Source organism: Atractosteus spatula, chromosome 20 (genome assembly GCF_055471065.1).
Source record: "Atractosteus spatula isolate fAtrSpa1 chromosome 20, fAtrSpa1.hap1, whole genome shotgun sequence".
In the NCBI taxonomy this organism is placed as follows: Eukaryota; Metazoa; Chordata; class Actinopteri; order Semionotiformes; family Lepisosteidae; genus Atractosteus; species Atractosteus spatula.
Genome location: NC_142725.1, coordinates 15,168,584 through 15,187,772, shown reverse-complemented (window position 1 = coordinate 15,187,772; position 19,189 = coordinate 15,168,584). Strand labels below are relative to the sequence as shown.

The window sequence follows — 19,189 nt, the reverse complement described above, 5'->3', positions numbered from 1 at the left end:
TAAGCTTGGATGGTGAGCAGTGAGCCATCTGATAATAAGAAAACTAGCAGTGATTAGAGGCATCTGAAAAATGAGCCTAGCACATTGCTGCATTATCTCAACTTTAAAAACGCGGCACATTTCTCCTCCAATCCTTCCCAAGTGCGTACTCATTTAAATATATCAGTATTTAGCTCCTGTCTTCTGCTTGTTATCTTTCTGGGAACTGCTATTTCGTGTAGCAAATGGCAAAACCAGAGGCCTGCACTTCAATGTTAGGAATCTTACAAACAATCAATACGATATTGACATTTTGGTGCAGTGCTCAACACTTATTATTATTATTTCTTCTACAGGTCTGAATTAAACTGTTTCACGTTTTCCATTTTTTTTTTCAATTGTCTGATCTCTGGTCTAACCTGTAAAGTTACACTAACAGATTCTTAGATATTTTTAAGCTCAAATGTGCCTTGGGTTGAGTGCCAAAAGTTAAGTTGAACGATGGTGGCATTGACGAATGGAACCTTTAATTCTTTGGACTGAAAGCAAGAGTGCTGAGAATCCAGTGTTTTCTGGGATGCAGTGTGATGTTACAGATGAGGCACTTACAACACAATCTGCTATGAATCTCTCTGATGAGGAGTCTGACACTTTGTGTTGATTCTATAAAAGGAACGACAGTGCAGTTAGGGTTTTGTTGAGGCAGACTGCAATCTGGAAATATACAATCTCTTCTGTGTGCAAAAGATCTCAAAATACTCACCAAGTAATAGCCAGATACATGGCAAATATTTCAGTGAGCTGATTCTTCCTAGAACAATTTGTCAGCCTAGTTCCTTCAAATGTGTAAAATTCTGACTGGAAGTGCATGCAGCAAAAACAGATACATACATACATCTTTTTAAAAGTAAAATGGTGCCTTTTTGCTGAACTAATCTGTTTGGATTCAGGATCAAAGTGCTCTCCAGTGCAGTATTTCTATTCAATGAGCATTTCTCCCTTATTAAAACAATTTTATTGAACCTGTAATATCTCAGTTTTTAACATTTCAGTTTTCTCAATGCCAGGAAGAGGTTTTAAAGTTAAATAATAGTGAAATTTAAAGTAGGCAGTGTCCTGTAGATGCAGACATAGAGGTACAGTATGTATAATATACTGTACTGTAGATGCATCTGTAGATGTACTGTAGGTGTCGATACAGTCCTAATAATGTACAGTGTTATGTTAGTCTCAAATTCCTCCTTGCCTCACCTTTGAAAAATATCCCAGTTTGGATTTGGTAGCAGCGTCCTGTAATCAGATCTCCTTTTGTCTATAAACAAAATAAATGACGCATTGTTACTGTGTCATTGTGAGAATAATGACAATGCGTCATTCATTTTGTTTTATGACAAACACTGCCAAGTAGAAAAAGGGCAATTGTCTCAGATAAACAGACACATGATAAACTGTATCCATTAAAGAATAAGACAGTATTTGATTCCCTCTGTCTTAAAGCCTTAACTTAACCATGTCTGATTTAATAATTGTCTGTTGCTCTTTTAATTCGGTTACTAATCACATCTACATTTCAAACTGTTTCCATGCCATCTGTTTAAACTTAGAGCAGCATATGGTTTCCAGTGGTCTCTAAATAATGCTAAGCTGAGCAATTGTGTTCCATCTTACTGCCTGTACTAGAGTTTGCTTTGGCGTCTGCCAGCTTTCCCTATCAATTTTCTGAAACAGGATTCACGATAAAATTGTGAGGCAGTTAAATAAGTCATTTAACTTCAAGTGAATTATCAAAAAGGCCTGGAATTTCACTTGTTCTGAGCCACAATAATTTTGTAGGACAGGCTACAATATGTAGACTTGTGGGACTGAATGGCAGGTCGGTTTGGTTGTTATAATTTGTTCGTAAATTCAGCAGGGCCGTATTTCTGTCCATGGAGCAGATGACAGCTCTCTAAAGGCAGCTAATGTGGTAGGACATAGTGTGGATCCTTCAAGCATGGCTTCAAGTGCCTGTTACAGACACTGCTATTGTACCTTTGAGAAAGGCCCAGTACTCCGGAGCTCTAATCCACCCAGCTGTATCAGGGGGTGCCTGCAGTGTTGGTGTAACTTGTTGTGGACGGGTGTCCCATCCAGGGGTGGGATTAACACTCCGTTTGCTTAACACTACAGAAGCCTCCACAAGCTCTGCTTTCCTGAACCTCGATGGTTGAAAATCTCCCTTTGCCAAGGTAGAATTGAGAGTCGAACGACAGCGCTCTTTCCAGATTTAAACATGATCGCTGTAAACTGAGTGCCCTATTCCCCCATACTTTCCTGCATGTCAGTCACAGAAGATTTTGCGAGCCTTCTTGACTGCTCCTCATCAGTAAGGAAAATCAGGTTGTTGCTGAAGGTCGTGTTGGCACTCTTTCCTCTGGCCAGAATTTCCAATTCCATGCCTCTAGATAGTGAACAGGGACACTGCACTGTAGGATGTGCCATACAGTTTTTTAGATGAGCTGATATATCTACAGGGATGTCACTATGAGTGGAGACCTGAAGGCACACTTTAGATTGGAAATCGATTGGGTGTATAATAAAGAAACAATTGACAGCTCTATCCCACACTGCACCTGGTTTTATCCCACCCCATTCCTCAAGTCAGCTGTTTCATAGATTCTGCTGACTGCTTACCCAGCAAATCTGTTGACCAAAACCATGAAAAGGCTTAAAGAACATTATATATTCCCCAAATGCCCTCCTATACTTTTCCTTCACTGTTTAATGGCATGTAAAAATAATAAGGCAGTAATTGTTTGCCTTATTAAAGAGCTCTTTCTGAAACCTGTGCTTTCAAATGTTTTTCTTTTGAACTCCCGCCTCCTGCTTTTCAAATTTCTCACTTAAGGTTTCTGTGTTAATTTATATTGGCCTTAATTTAAAGACCTGCTGCTGAGAACATCTCATTGCTTTGTGGGACGCTGGCTCTTCAGTGCAGCATGTCAGTGGGAGAGGACATTAATTTGCAAAACAAAAAGCGTCCTTGTTATTACAAGACGAGGGAACGAGTAAGCCCGGCTGCACCTTTTGTTCGATGCGTTATTTAATACACATTCAAGTATGTGTTAATGTCTATTAAAAATAATGGATAAAATAACAGTGGAAACAGTATAAAGATGTTAAAAGTGAAACAGGCTGTGAACATAAACAAACAGGCTCTCATATTTTTTATTTTACTTGCAAGGTGTGAAAGTACAATACTGAGGGAAAGATCCAGGGCACATTTGTCAATGCAAACTGATTTTTCATTTCCCTAATCACTTATTGAACTGACAGGATAAGGAACCCTTTATCTTTGTTCTTGGGGTAACCATCACACAAAGCAAAGACGTTCCTCAGCATTCCTTAGATTCACGCTAAAAACATACTTTCTGTTAGTATGATGATTATGATTATTTTGCATGTTTGATGCATGAATACTGTGTTTTCTTACTGTGAAACACAATAATAGTAATACTGTGCTTCAATGGAAGGGACAGCTTTAAAAGTAACCCTGTGTATATGAAGGACATCAGTTAGTTGCATTTTTCCAATTCAATGTTCCCTGTTTGATGCTTTGCACACAAAATCCCCCCCTTTTGCACATATACCTGAACTGCAGTTGCTAAACTGTTATACAGTACATTAGTTAACAGAAATGGTAAAGGCCTAAGGCTACAAGGCAAATTGTCCACGGATGTCATATACAGTACGTGTTAACATCCTAATACCTTTTGCAAGCTTGATGACGCATTACCATGATCAATTATGCAAATGAACAAAATAAAACATGTCATCAGTAGAAATATTATAATAGGTTTATTAAATTATTTTTCTGTAAAAGATCTAGCCACCAAAACTTTTTTTTCCATATCATGGTAGACTCAACGCATCACCTGACACAATGTCACAGATCTCCAAAGAAGTGGATCTGATTCCTTGCCAGACAAATTTAAATTCAATTAAATGCATCACTTAGTTTAAACTTTTAGTGTAATTGAATTCCTATTAGTACTATTTCAAACAAAGACTAATTAAACTTCTGAGTATTTAATATACAGAAGGCTGAGTGAATATTGATTTTGTTTGCAGTGAGGTCTTCTACAGCACATCCTGGTATTGACTACCCTGGGTCAAAGGGTCATGAGAAAGGTTTGCATATATTGATTAAAGGATTTATGAAAGGAAGTTTCTTTGTTATTGTTACACTAAAATTTGCTGTCAGAGGTGTAATCACAGGAGCGACAAAAAATCATTTTAAAATCCCCCCCCCCCCCCCCTCCCACACCTCAACATACAAGCCTCACGTTCACTACTCCCTATCTTATACTGTATGCACTATTCTTTACTCCAGCGAAATAGCGTGAAAACAGACCCTGTTTTTTTGTTTAAAATTTTTTTGTAAAAAAACTAAAACTTCCATTGTGGATCATCCCCACATTGTCACGAGTATCGGGGACATTTAGGCATAGATATCCACAGACATAAAGTGTAAATGGGAGTATATGTTGATTAGCCTGGCTAACCTTTTCAAAATTAATTAAATTAATCCTAGTAATTCCTTCTTAGATTTCCGAGTAACTAGATCTTCCATAGGTGTTCAGTTTCATGCGATCAAAACCCATTAAACTCTACAGTATTTAAATCCATCTTAAATATTTTAGATGACAGCGAAGGCTATATAAAACGACTCGAATCGACAAAGTTTGCTATTTTGTACACAGTTACATACCGTCTCACCACTTGGAACAGTTTGTATCTTCTAGCGCCCTCTGGTGGATAAACTCTTTTTTTACAATAATTTTGCAATGTCTTGAACCAAAGGTGTTAAAATTTTGTTAGATTTTTTTCTCGAAGAGGTTTGACTTTTGTTATGGTGTTGGCTTGTATGCAAGTCGTCTATTGTGCCACATTTTTTAATGTTATTTTTAATATTCATATTATTATTTACAGGCTGATCTACTGGATAAACAGAGCCTAACTGTGCATAAGTATTGCCCTTTATTGAGTATTGCTATGTTATTGAGTATGGAATACTTTAAAAAATCTTTTAAATGAATAATGGTGCTATTTTTCAAACAGAGCAGTCTCTCCATTATTAATATAAATTAAGTGTCCATATTAAAACTATGATGTACTGAGGAAGGAGACAAATTGGTTTATACACTCTTCCCTTTCATCTTCATTTTCATTGTCTGAGATTAATTAATAACATTTGGAAATGTACCAAACAATTCTGTACAGCAGGTTGGCCTTGTTGTTGACTTGATGTATTATTGGAATCTCCTTCCTAATTTAACAATATTTTTTTAAAGTTTATTTCTTTAATGGGAAAAAAGCTTACAGTTAGAATAATGTTTTTTTTAAATTAAGTTTTGAAAACCAAACATGCATCCATCCATCCATTTTCTAGCCACTATACCCAATACAGGTCCCAGTAAGCAACAGGCACGCAGCGGGTACACCTGGACAGGACGCCAGTCTGCCAAAGGCCACAAACAGACATACAGTAAACATACACACTCGCACCAGGGCCAGTTTTCACAGGATCCAATTATTCCTACCATTATGCCTTTGTACTGTAGTAGGAAACACACACACACACACACACACACACACACACACACACACACACACACACACACAGGTTGGCATACAAACTCCACACAGAAAGTACTCCAGGTCCAGAATTGAAACCAGGGCTCCAGCACCACAAGGCTGCAAGCCTAACCACTGTGTCCCCAAGCCACCTGAAAGCAAACCTGGCTATATAAGTAATAGCGTGCATTTTGTTTTTAAAAACTAAACATACTTGAATGAATAGAAATGACCAGAACAATAATATATATTCAGAAATAAGGGTTTAGATCTTAATAAGTAATTATTGCAATTTATAAAGTTTCAGAAATCTTTACCTTTGCAAGAAGACTTAAATCACCACATAAGCTTTTATTAATAAGAAAAGAATGAAAGATCAAACCCTTAAGTAAACCTCAAACATTACCACAAACAGAACATTGAAAGGCAAATGCATCTTTCATTACAGGTCTATTTGTTAGAATACTGCTTTTAATAGCCATTCGCTTAAAATTTATCAAAGTATTTGTTTTTCCTTTTTAGGGTCTTTTCAGAGTACTTCATGAAGTACATGTTAAACTGATGAAAATGTAAAGTCATACTTTGATACACTGAAGGGGGACTGTTAGAGAAAAGCAGAAGGTTGAAAATCTGGGGTGCTGAAGCTTTGCTAAGCTCAAAAAGTTAAAATAGCGTGGAATGGAAATCAATCAACGCAGCTTTTTGTGCCTCGATCAACAAAGTAGATAAACAGATTTGAATTTCCCCTGACAGGACAGAAAAAGACTAAGTAAGGAGTTTGGAAAATATGTAGCAATTCATTCCTCTTAAAGTGTGGCACTGTAAAGCATTATTCTCCTGTTGCCTTTATAGCAAGAAAACATTCAGTGCTTCTGCAAAACATACTGTAAATATGTATCATAGTAAGGGGCTCTCAAGTAGAAGTACAGTAGGTATTTTTTTACAAGATCAAAACTTGCCCAAATCTGTGGCAATAGCTGTCATGATCATAAACCCTCCTCTTAAGGGCGCTCCAGCTCTTTCGTATTTTAGTTGATTATGTTCTGCCCCTCCTTATTTAAGCCTGGCGCTCTCACTATTCCGGTCTCAGCACTGGGAGATGGACACTTACCAGCGGGTCCAGGAGAGACCCGATGACATCGGCTTCATTACAGCGTCCTGACCATCTGAGTCCAGGCCTCGGAGCGCCTGGCCTTGTTAATCTGTTTTTATTCCCTGTCCCTGTACCGGATACCGTTCCGGTTTTTAACCGTGTTATGTCTAGTCTTTAATGGATCACCTGGTTTTAGACTTCGGACTTCGCCCTGGATTCCTCTGGACTCGTTTGCCTTGGCCACCCAGAGCACCAGATCACCATCATCACGCCCCCCTGTCTGTCAACCCGTCCTGATCCTCGTCATCTCCTCCCTGTCGTCCTTCTCCACTTACTTCCGGATTATACCGTCTGCATAGGGTCCTGAGCTACGCTTCACATAGTAGTGTGATTTATTCACTTTATCCTTCTGTGCTCAGCATTAATACTAAGTTCACTGAGTGGAGTCAAAGAAACTCAAATATACAGTACAAAGTGCTGAAAAAAACATGGATTATTTTTGTTACTGGTGCTGCCACTACTTTGGTCTTTTTATCATCAATTTGGTAAATAACTGTTTAGAACCTGCTTCTATACAGTAGAACAAGTTGGTATATTTTCAAATTACTTTTCAGAAAGAAGCCCTGAATTAAAATTACTGTTGAAATAATAAGCCAGTGACCTTTGGGCATTCAACTCAACCCTACAGCACATTCTTAAGGAAGTTCAAGTCTTGATTGAGAGTGTGTGCTTACTTATTACTTTCTAAGTCTCTTCTATGCCTTTCTGGATTTATAGTCCGACCTCTTGCTTGCAATATTTTATGTGCCAGTTGTTCATTAGCTCAGTAGTTGTTCTCAAGGTGATCCAGAAGTTCCTTCAGAAAAAATACTATCAGCTTGGCTGTAACTGCCCTAGCGTTAATTTAATTACTTTTCAGGTCTTCACACAGGGATTGATAAAGTTAGGCATGGAATGGAGGCTGCCCTTTCTAAGTAATGTTGGAAAAGCTAACCTCAAAGTAGCTACTGTTCTAAATCCACTTGGAACTTCTTTTTTCCTCCATTGCCTTGAATTACAGTAATTTAAATGCACATCTCAGATATTATTCTGCATTATAATAATAATTCCTTACCCTTACTGTATATAGCACTTTTCTGAACACTCCATTCAGCAGTTTACAGGTAATGGGGATCCCCACCACCACCACCCATGTGCAGCCCCACCTGGATGATATGGTGGCAGCCATAGTGCACCAGTACTCTCCCCACACACCAGCTACAGTATCAGTGGGAAGGAGAGCAGAATGATTAAGCCAGTTCAGAGATGGGGATTATCAGGAGGCCATGATTGGTAAAGGCCAGAACAAAATTTGACCAGGACACCGGGGTAATACTGTATTCCTACTCTTTTCAAGAAATGTCCTGGGATTTTTAATTTTTAATGACCACAGAAAGTCAGGACCTAAGGTTTATGTCTCATTCAAAGGACAGCACCTTTTTACAGTATAGTGTCCCGTCACTATACTGGGGCTTTAGAACCCACATAGACCACATGGTGAGTGTCCTCTACTGGTCCCACTAACACCTCTTCCAGCAGCAACCTTAGCTTTCCCAGGAGGTCTCTCATCCAGTTACTGACCAGGCTAACGCCTGCTGAGCTTCAGTGGGTTACCAGTTGTGAGTAGCCGGGTGATATAGTGCCAACTGTCTAAGCTACTTGATTTAAACATTTTTAAATAAGAGCATCTAAGCACAAGTTCTACCTTTTAAAAATTGCTTTCTCACAAACTCAAAACTGTTTGCTAGCCATAATGCACACCTACAGTATAAGTGTGACACCAGTAGCTGCACACTATCTGAGAGTGCTTAGAAGTTTCAATAGTAGTTTGTGAACGAAAGTCTCATATAGTCCATCAGATGAGTACAGTAGCTGTAATAAAAGTGCAATATTTGGACTTCGATTTCATCAGGGAAAAGGCCATCAGACTGAGGTACTGTACATTATGTGATCCCTAAGTCAACCTTATCCCTTAGTGCAAAAGACGACAGAAATCTTCTGACCTAGCTTTCAGCTCCAAGTCAAGAATGAATATCCATGTCATGTCCACTACTTTATTGCTAAAATACTACTATCAGTTCTCCAATTTCCACTTCAAGAAAAGAGGAGGGAGAAAAACATGATTTGTTACATCTTGAAATTGTCACCAGCTGATTATACAGTACCAATTTGTACAGGTGGTCACATAATATTATTGGATGGAAGCCTCTCTCTTTGACAGTTTGGTTTTCTGTAGATCTGGGAAGTGCCCTGCTGTGTTATGCTTCACCTGTGAGGACCCCTGACCCAGTCTGAGCTTAATCGCGTTCGCTGCACTCCTCACACGTGGCGAGTCTCTGCCCTCCCCTGCAGTTCGCAGTTCACCTCGGTCATGCAATTTTTGCCGTTGTGTCCATAAGAAATGCAAACTTAACATATGAAACACTTTAAAAGCAAACACTGTGAAGCCAAACTGAACAAGAGCAGGGTCAAGACATATTTATTTTTCAGGCATCCTGCCTGCATCACATAAAGAAGGTACTGTAGGCAGGTTATACTATCTGAGCCATAGTCAATGGCTCTGGTTTCTAGGAGTGGAAAGATTAGAGAGCACATAACCCTGCTTCCCTGCTTGGTACACCAGTCACAGCTTCAGAACACTTTGCCACAGCTGCTTCTCCTTCTTGTGCTAGATGAGGGCTTGTCTTGTAGCTAAGGAAGCTACATTAAGAGGACTGATTTTTGAGATTGGCAGTGCTGCATTATGGAGATGTTTTGGGTCATCCAGTTGTGCTACTATAACAATACTGTAGGTCCTGACCTGCACTTTGGTATAGTCTATGTGTGATTTTTCTTTCACACTAGATTTCCCTTTTAAGATCTTTTGGACCAGGTGGCAGGTGAGATTTCACATTCTGTGTACCACTTCTACTGCAGAAAACCAAGCACTATCGACATGATTAGCACATCATCCGACTCCTATTATGTACAGTATACCCTTCGTCACGTCCATTTCCAGTCGGGAGCACAAGCCTAGTGAAACTCAATTTATCTATCTGATGTGGTTCACAGACTACACTGGAGATATTAGAGTTTTTCTTTCACCTAGCAGTCAAATCTTACCCTCGGATCCGTTCTTCTGAAGCTCTTTGGGGAATCTGAGGAGTTCTCTGTGCTCAAAGAAACCATATTGAACCTGCCTTCAATAAAACTAAAGGGTCTGTGCTCACATCTCTGTATCAGTAGCATTACATTATTCTGACTTCAGAGGTTAGTGACAATTAGGGAATTTTTCTACTTTTCCTTTATCTTTCCTCATCCCCGAATTACATACTGTAAATCACATTTGATTAATCTGATATCTATTTCAATTGCAAATGGTGTTCCTAGGGCTTTATAAATATTTACTACAGTATCTTTGCCATCAAGACAATTAATGTTTACTGTACACTGCATGCTTGCCTTGTTTCAGTGTACCATATTTTTGCTCTGTCATACTTTTTCATATTGTTTTTCTGTGCACCACTAAAGCTACAAAATCCCCAAAGATGTGCTTGGACTTTGAACTACTTTGGAGATACAGATTACCGAGCAGCTGTGAGCAAAGCATGAATGAATATGAGAGAGGTGAGGGGAGAAGTCAGGGAGTGTTGCCGTGTTAGCGGTGTGGCATATTTTCCATGCATTAGGTACAGTACATTGACAGTAATGGCCTTGTCTATTGGAGCTGCTCTGCACCGCCCCTGAAACTGACTTGATAAAACGATTGGAAATGAAAGAAATGAAAAATAAAATGGAAAAGTCAGTGGGCTTTACAGGTGGCACTTGAGGCCACAATCCCCCTCTAGTGAAAGCAGACTGTACTAGACGAGGAAACAGCAGCAGGGATTGGAATAGGAGGTCATATTTATAGAGAGTCTGAGCTCATTTATTTGATGGGTGGAAATACATTAGCTTAAAAGCTACAACTTGCTCACTGCACAGGTAAGTTCAGTCATCTTCTCCTTAATTAAAATTACCACTGCAACTGCAATTAGTTTTTGGGATTGCACTGGTACTGCAATTAGTACCAATACTAATGTTTACAATGTCAGCAAACCTAATTTTTGGGGTATATACTGTATAATGTATAACTACTGTATCTACAACTAATTGCAAATTCATTTTCCTGGTTAAAAAAAAGTATTCATACACTGTATCTCCCTATAAGACTGTACTGTGCTCATTATAGAGTATAGATATTTCAGTATACTTTTTGTGACAGAGGGTGGAGAAGATTAGGGTAGGAATAATCAAGGATTGCAAATATCACAGGATAAACAGATAAAATATATCTATATCTCTTTTTAATCGTGAATCTGAAATATATCATCGTATTTTTGATGAGACTATGAACTGTGATTCTGCTAACGGTTCACAATGGAAAATTATGGAAGTGTTATTTAAAGAGGTCGAACACTTCTTCATATGTACTGTACTGTATGTAGCTAATTTGTCAGTCTTACTATAAATTAGCTGTCATGGAAGTGCCTGATTCAGTGCCTTTGAAGGTGACTTGTAGGCATTAAATGGCTACTACACATTTTTTAAAATGCCTTGAGACACTTAAATACTGTAGGATGCAAAGAAATCATATACTGCTGCTTCATCTAATTAAAATAACATGTAGTTTCTTAGTATATACTCTACCTGCTGTGAGGATGTTAAAGTGATTTGATTATTGAAATTAATCAGTTTCTCTTTTTTCCCTTTTGGTGGATTTATTTCCTCTCTGTTTCAAAGAGAGAAATGCTAATGACACTGCGCTGCAGTTTGCTGTGAGTCAGACCATCCCCCACGTGGCAAAAACTTCACTCTGTCTCGTGTTTGGGAGTGCGTCATGACAAGTTCAAAGACTCCCCATTTACGTCTCTCTGAATCCCTGCAAGAGTTCTTAAATAATGTAAGAATTTCAATTAAATGCTTCAGACAAGATGTTAGGTGTGTACATGTGTGTGGGAGTGCTTGCTCTAATATCTTCACTAAGGAAGAGGACAGTATAATAATGTAACTGATAATGATACTGGGGCCCAAAGTTACTGTATTATTAGATTTTTAATCGCCCAGAATCACTAGAATCCCTTTGTTGATTAACTCAGTTCACTGCTACAGGCCTTCCTTATAGTACAGAAGAAGTGAAGACTGTTTTTCTCCATCTTGCCCGGCAGTGCAATCACAGCCAGCTCCACAATGGACTTCGGTGCTGCAGGGACACGCGGTGAAGGATTACGTCTCTTATCAGTGACAACCCAAGCGCAGGGGAGACAAATCCCACAAGTCCAGGCTGCACCAGAAGAAGTAAGAGAAGGACACAAAGGACTGCCTGTGTGGAAGAGTTACTGTATACAGTATGAAGAGTCTCAGGGAGTGAGACTGAGGTTAGAGTTGTTTGTGTTGAGGCCCCTAAACGCCTCAGCTGCCTGTTTGGGCAGATTGGGACTGAAGAGGTCTAGTCCGCAGCTCCAAAAAGAGCTCATTTTGCTTTGTTTGGTGTTTTGTTCGTTTTCCTGCACCCTGTACTGTAAATAAAAGAGCACTTACTCTTCACCTTACAGTATGTATGCTTTACCTTGACCTGCCTATCGAAGTTCCTATTTTATGACTCCCTGCACCAGCATGTGTAACACACGGTACACTTGGCTGATTCAAGAGACCCAAATCCCAGTGACTGTAAGCGAATAGCATACAGCCAGTGTAAGAGCCCTGATCTTGGCCATTGATATAGTCCAGACTTGGTCCTCTTACTACAAGGCTCAACATACACTCTGAGCAACCTGCTTTCTTTTTTACTCTCTTTCAGTTAGTTACCTCATTCTCCAGGCAAGAGAAGAGTCTGTGGTTGCTATCATTTTTTTTTTCTAGATCACTGTGGGAGCAACAGGACTTCTTGATTATTCAGGAAATGTACAGTACAGTTCTGCTCTGTCTGACTGCAGCACATTCGTGGTTCAGTCCAAGTCAGAAAAACCCAGGAACTGGGCTTACAGATATGCTGCCGGAAGGATGGCCCACACGTTATGAATGGGCACTCTATCTGGCGATTGACTGGGTCAGAGTTCTGCAACCCAGTCAGAGGTCAGGATATGGAAAGGGATATCATCACAAAAAAATCCTCAGATTCCAGTGTCAGACAACTGAAAACCATTTGTGTGATCAAAAATATTCTAACTGAGACAGCTTGCACTGTTACAGATTTTTAGAATAATTTTGATAACCCCTCTGGACTCCTGTGAGAATGCATGTGTTACTGTACATTGCATATGAAGTATAGCCTAAATAAAGCCAGTGCTTTCTTTGCTGTACACAGTCTATATCAGTGGCTTCATCAGGGGTTCTCTATGTCCTCAGTTCATGTGTGTACTTTGCAATGAACTGGCCTCTGCATCCACATAAGCAGATTGCTGGTAACTGACAGATGAATTTGTGCTCATTTTATGTTCAGTTTTGAAGCATAGAATTTCTCAGCTCTCGATTTGCTGCTGTCAGAGTGTTGTGTGACAAAAACAGTGATAAGAAACCCCACCTACTGGTGCCAAAGCAGTAATAATTCTTTTAGAAGATGATCTTGTGTAAGACATTTGTGCTTACCAGCTGCCACCAGCTAGCACGTCAAAAACCAAGCAGATATTCAATTGCATATGAACAGAAAGCAGAGTTTTGAAATGGTCAGACCTGTTTTCATCTCTGTTTGCAAGTGCCCCGATGTTACAAACTCTTTCATGCATGACATAGGCCCCTGTATGCGTGAATTATTATCTAGATCATTTTGACAGCCATGTTTAATTCATTCCTGTTTGGCAGGTATGCATCCTCTCCCAAATAAAATCCTAGTTTGAGCGGGTTGCAATTCCATCTGTAGGCCATCTGTTATTTTTACGTTTTCCTCATATTTTCTTATATAGAATTTTTTCTTGTGCATTATCTGAAATGGTTTTTGGGGGGTGCAGAGAGGGTAACACATATAGAAGATACTCCGTTCAAACGGTTCCCTCGATCTGGTCCCTTCAGGGCATGATTAACAGTGTGATCTGTTCTAACATATAGGCAGTGAATAACTAATCTTATTACCGTTGCCTGTAACAATATGACAATGATGAATAATTTCAATGGATATTTGGGATATCGCTTTTGTTAGGGAGCGCAAATCATAACCTAAACTTAAGAAAGGCATCCGTGGAGGGTATGTAGTAAGCACTATGATACTGTATAGTGTGTTAATGCCACCAGAGCTGGGTGCCTATAAACTACAGAGGAAAGCTGAGCATTCTGTTGAAAATACAGTGGATGTTGGATTTCTTTCCTTCTTGCTAGAAACCCTTTTGATCTTTGATTAATATACTTACATGCATATGTTGCTGGAGAACAAGCATGAGTAAAAGGATGCTTAAGCACATGCCTTTTTTTCTTTTCTCACCATTGTCTAATTGCATTTTCTCTCTCCATACTGCACTAGGTAATAAATGTCTGATAAGCTTGTTTTGGATACAGCTGTTCTGTTTTTGTTTATGCACTAGGTGCTTTTCCTTACTCTTTTTGGCAGGGAAAGCAAAATACATTGCTTCTCTATCAGCTACCCAAGTGGACATCAATTAAGAATTAAGAAGACCATCAGTCTTGATTTAGACCTCCTTTACACAGTGAACACCTCTTTAAATGGCTTTTTATGAGTCATATTACTGTAGTCAATAGTAAGATCATAATGAATTAAAAGAGTTATAAGCTATAGAGCATGTACAATAATACCAAATAATCTGCAAAACTGCCAAGAAAACTACATGATACTATTAAACCAGACATTAAGAACTATAAAGATGCAAAGGGTTAAAAAGATATGGATTTTGCTCTCAAATACACCGCAGAGTTAAATTTAGTTTATTTCTGCTAAGGGCATCTGAGTTTCAACAGGCTACCTTGTAAATTAATCTTTCACTTTCATTCCAGGAATGCCTCTGAATTTTCTTGAGGACAAAGTGCTCTATATTGCACATAATGCAATATTACTATAGATAACCCTATGACTTTGGGCTTAAGAGACTACTATTGCAAGTCCTAGTGGAGCAGAAAACGAGTTCCTAGACCACTGAATAAAAGCACCGCTGGATATTCATCAATTCTCCTCCTCCAAGTCTGTTGCTTGATTTTTTTTAATCTGCCACAAATCAACGATGATTAGAATGCGATTAGCGGGCAATGAGCGGATTCTGTATTAATTCAGAAGGAGGGTGTTGAGTTAAGAATGAAAAGACGAACACTTTATTTCTCAGAGGCATCCAGATCCCTGCTGCTGTACATTATGGACAGAAATAGATGCTGCCCTCATTCTTACTTAAAGCATGGAGCAAAAGGTCATGGAACAGCAATTGTTCTGCAAGACAATTCCAAACAACGAAAGTACAATGCCTCTCATAGCTCAAGTATGTGGCTTAATGAAAAAAAGCCTTAAGTGCAGCCTTGGGAACTAGGAGAAATCTACAAGTTTAACTTCATCACCAGGCGGTGCCCCAGTAGTATCCTCAGCAACATCGTAGAGAGGAAATCAGACGTGACTCAACAAAAATATTGACATGGCTGAACTGAGGGAACCTTGGAGAAACTAGTGTTATAATGCAAATGAAAGGAAACTCACTGGAAGGAGAGCTTACAGTACATACTGTGCTTTCGACAACAGCTGTTTAATTTATAACGGCTTTGTAGAAAGGAGAATATAGCCTGGCATTCGTTATTTTCCTAAATTTAAGCCACTCATTACACAATACAAATATGTAATATCTAGTGCTACACAGCAATCTACATAAATGACTCTTGTTCTTACCTCCCTTACCTATAGTACCTCTCGAGTCATTTGGTCGCACGATAGCAACCACTTTTTTTAGAAGAAAGACCTTCAGGGTAAAGAATTACATGCCCGACTGTAACATGAGACGCGTTCAGGAACTTAATTGAAATTTTACACTGAAGAGCGCGTTTTTAACCCTGTTATTACTAAAGCTCTATAAATGGCCCTTGTTATAAAAAAAAAGAACTGTAGACTGCAAATTTTAATTTATGAAAAGTCATACATTCTTTATATCCTGTCTATTAGAAATTAGAGCCCAGGAGTTTATATTATTATATAAGGTGCTATTTATTAATCTCCTGAATTACATGTATTTGATTCCCTCTGGCTACCTGGAAGAATAGTAACTCTTACTCTAGGGTTGTGGGCTCACCAGGCAAGTTGTTGAAGCTGATACCTTGGCGTCTTTAAAGAAGTGTCTGGATGAGATCCGGGGATCAATTAGCTACTGTACTAAAAAACAAATGAGCTGGACAGGCTCAATGGTCCCCTCACATTTGTAAACATTTTTATGTTCCATGTGTAAGATTCAGAATTCGTGTTCAATACAACTATCCCTACTGACACAACGGAAATGTAAAGCCATCGGCAACCATCTGGCTAGGAGATTCCAGTGGGTGCTTGGAAAACATTATTTTTGTTATGCTCCGGGAGAGATCTCTGGTTGTGTAGCTTCTACTGTCTTAATGAGAGGCTTTGAGGAATATTTTAATTTATGAAAAAAAAACATTTGGGAGCCGTAGAGTGCTCACTGTTGTCTGAATATGGGGAGGGCAAGCTCCCAGTTTAATTATGCTGACAAGCATACTGTATGTTGCTTTACTAATTGAAGAAAAAGAGGAAGGGAGGACTAAAAATGAGGAGATCTTAAGTCTGCCCTTGTGAGCAGTCAGACAGTGGGAATGCTTGACTTAGTGATGAACAGAAAAGAAATACCTTTTCAAAGTCTTACAAATCCCCCAACAGAGCTGAGATTTATTTGTTTTAATTGAAGACAATCTCAGTTCCCGTGCCTCTAACGAGAACTGGTACAGTGATTTTTTCCCCCCTTGTTCAATATCTCGAAGAAGAAGGCCGACCATTATTCTGTTCTCCGGGGAACAATTTCAGAGACAAATACAAAGCATTTGTCTCGTTTTGGAAACGCCAATCTGCTGGACTTTGTCTATTTTCCTGGTGGCAAGGCAACAGTGTGGACAGAAAGAAATACTGAAGTATTTAATACTCCCAACGGGTCAGCAATTCAAGCTCTTACATAAACTGGGGATATGGCAATTTTAATACTTTTGCCTCATTGTAGGCATATATTTATTTTCAGGTTTTTGTCCTTTTATAAGATACATTTTTTTAAATGATATGATCGGTATTGTGGTACAGTGGTCAGCATTGCTGCCTTGAAGCACTGGAGCTCTGTGTTCAATCTCAGGGCTGGGATGTTATCTGAGTGGAGTCTGTACTGTATGTTCTCCTTGTGTTCACATGGGTTTCCTCCCACGGTCCAAAGACAGGCTGGGTTTTGGCTGGAATCAAACTTGTGTGATAGTGTAGACTTCTAACACTGAGCTACCAAATACATGCTGGGAGGTGAACTGGCTTCAGGGAAAAACCCTGACTTGTATGGAGTGGTTAGTAAAAGAATGGATGACGATATACAGTACATTTAAGATTTTTTAATCTAAACGTTGTTGCACAATATCTGTCGAAGATGTTGGCACGACCGCGGCATCACACTGCACTGTACCATTCTCCAGAGAAAGACTACTACACTTAGAATTGAAATTCCATACAGAAAGTACTCATCCAATTTTTGTGTCTGTTTCTTGTCTTTCAGGATTTTGTTTTCTCTGTCTAAACCACTGATTATTTTTTTTTACAAACCGGTTTTTGAATAAAATTACTTGCACCGCTACATTTATCTTTCGCTCTTGATGAACCTGATACGGAGGGGTAGGGGAGAGAATACAGTACATCGTTTCTATCTTAAAAAAAAAAAAATCAATTTGCCGAAGTGACTTCGTCATGAAGCAATCCAACAAGAAGTGGTTTTAACGTAAGATGTAAGAAGACTGTTTTTTTTTTAAATGTCTCTTCTGGCTGTTCAGTTTCCAAATGACTTCCAAACTAAGTGTGTTACTGGGCTTAACCTTCTGTGTTAATGTCTGTGCCTTTCTGTTTGCATATCTGTCTGTGTGTGGGGTGGGGGTGTCTTATTATATTACATATTTTACTTTAAAATGACGTCACGTAAGTGTCGGGCTAGGCTGGACTATCAGGTTGTTAGTCGGAGAGAAGCAGAGGCTGCGGGATGCGGTGCGGTATGATAACATTTCACTGTCTCTCCAAATGATAAGTGCTACATTTTTTTTCATTCTCCCTCCGCGTGAGGAATCTCGCCTCCCTAATCTCATTCCCCCAGTCAGCCAGTCGCAGAGTTGCGTTTTCTTATATTTTTTCTGATTTGTTTTTATAATCCAACTGCATGCGAAGTGCATCACACTGGCATCTGTGCTGAAACTGAGGATGTATTCTTAATTTTTCTGTTGTAATTTCCTTTTTTTTTTAAATATCTGATGTCTTGGTCCTGTATTAAAACATTAGCCTGAAACAAATGCGTGATCACTTCCAGAGCTGAAACACACCAGGAATGACGGCGGTTCGTCTTGTGTTTTGCAGTCCTTCGCCTCTTTCGTGGCTTTTTGGGGGAGACTTCGCGCAGGAGTATATATTGTGCTTTTGAATAAATCGAAAGTTTGATTGATGTGAGAGATTGGGCAGAAGGAAAGGCTTTGAAAAAACTTAGAAGACCACCTGCCGCGGACAGATACCACTGCCTTCTTCAGCTGCGTTCTTTAGAAATCCATCTGAAAGACAAGAAAACAATTGAGCAACTTACGGTTCATGATTTTCTCCTTTTTATTATTCCTGGAGATAAACCTTCCTTTTAGGAGTTGTTAAACGCTTCCGACCCTGTGGCAAACCTTCAGAATGATTGCGTTATTAATATCTGGAATAAGGTCCCTTGCTTAATTGTTCAATGTGCATCTGCCGGCATCTGGGGAAAGATTTGTTTATATAAATGGGTGGATACTTGAAGAAGTGATTCGGGATTTATTGTAGAGAAAATGTGGATAAAAAGATTTATTGCGCACAGGTAAGAAATGTTTAATTCACGTTTCTGGTTTAGTACCCGACAGCTACGGGAAGTTATTTAATGTCTCGTTTGCCAGCTGTACGAGACAAATGCGTTTACCTGAAGTGGTGTGCATGTTGCTAGAGCAATGACATTTGCAAACCTTTAGGGAGAATTCACATTCCGTCGTTCATTTTCCCCATTTTCAAGCTTGAACTAGTTTGTCGTTTATTCTTATGTGACATTTTAGACGTCGGTGGTGACAATAAATGTAAGCGTTCCAGTATTCAATGCCTTTTTTTTGTGTGTGCAAACATTTTGTTACGCGAGTGACTTCGTTTTAATTGGAAAACAAATATTATTTGCAGCCGTTTTGGAACTTCAAGAAAACAGCCGTAGAAAATACTTTGTGCACTAGGGGTCGCTGAATTGACACCATAAGAACGAGATGATAATAGATCGCACTTAAGTCTGACTG

The 19,189-nt window shown here is 39.1% G+C and overlaps 1 protein-coding gene across 1 annotated transcript in view; it reads left to right on the top strand.

The window, feature by feature from the left end:
* The first annotated feature begins 17,860 nt into the window (after positions 1 to 17,860).
* The window catches only part of ajap1 (adherens junctions associated protein 1), a 39,241-nt gene continuing 37,912 nt past the window's right edge, over positions 17,861 to 19,189 (top strand). Inside the window, exon 1 of the mRNA XM_088938205.1 lies at positions 17,861 to 18,732. Within this exon, the coding sequence (XP_088794331.1) occupies positions 18,704 to 18,732 (29 nt within the window). The 5' untranslated portion in view covers positions 17,861 to 18,703. The remainder of the gene's footprint in view (positions 18,733 to 19,189) is intronic.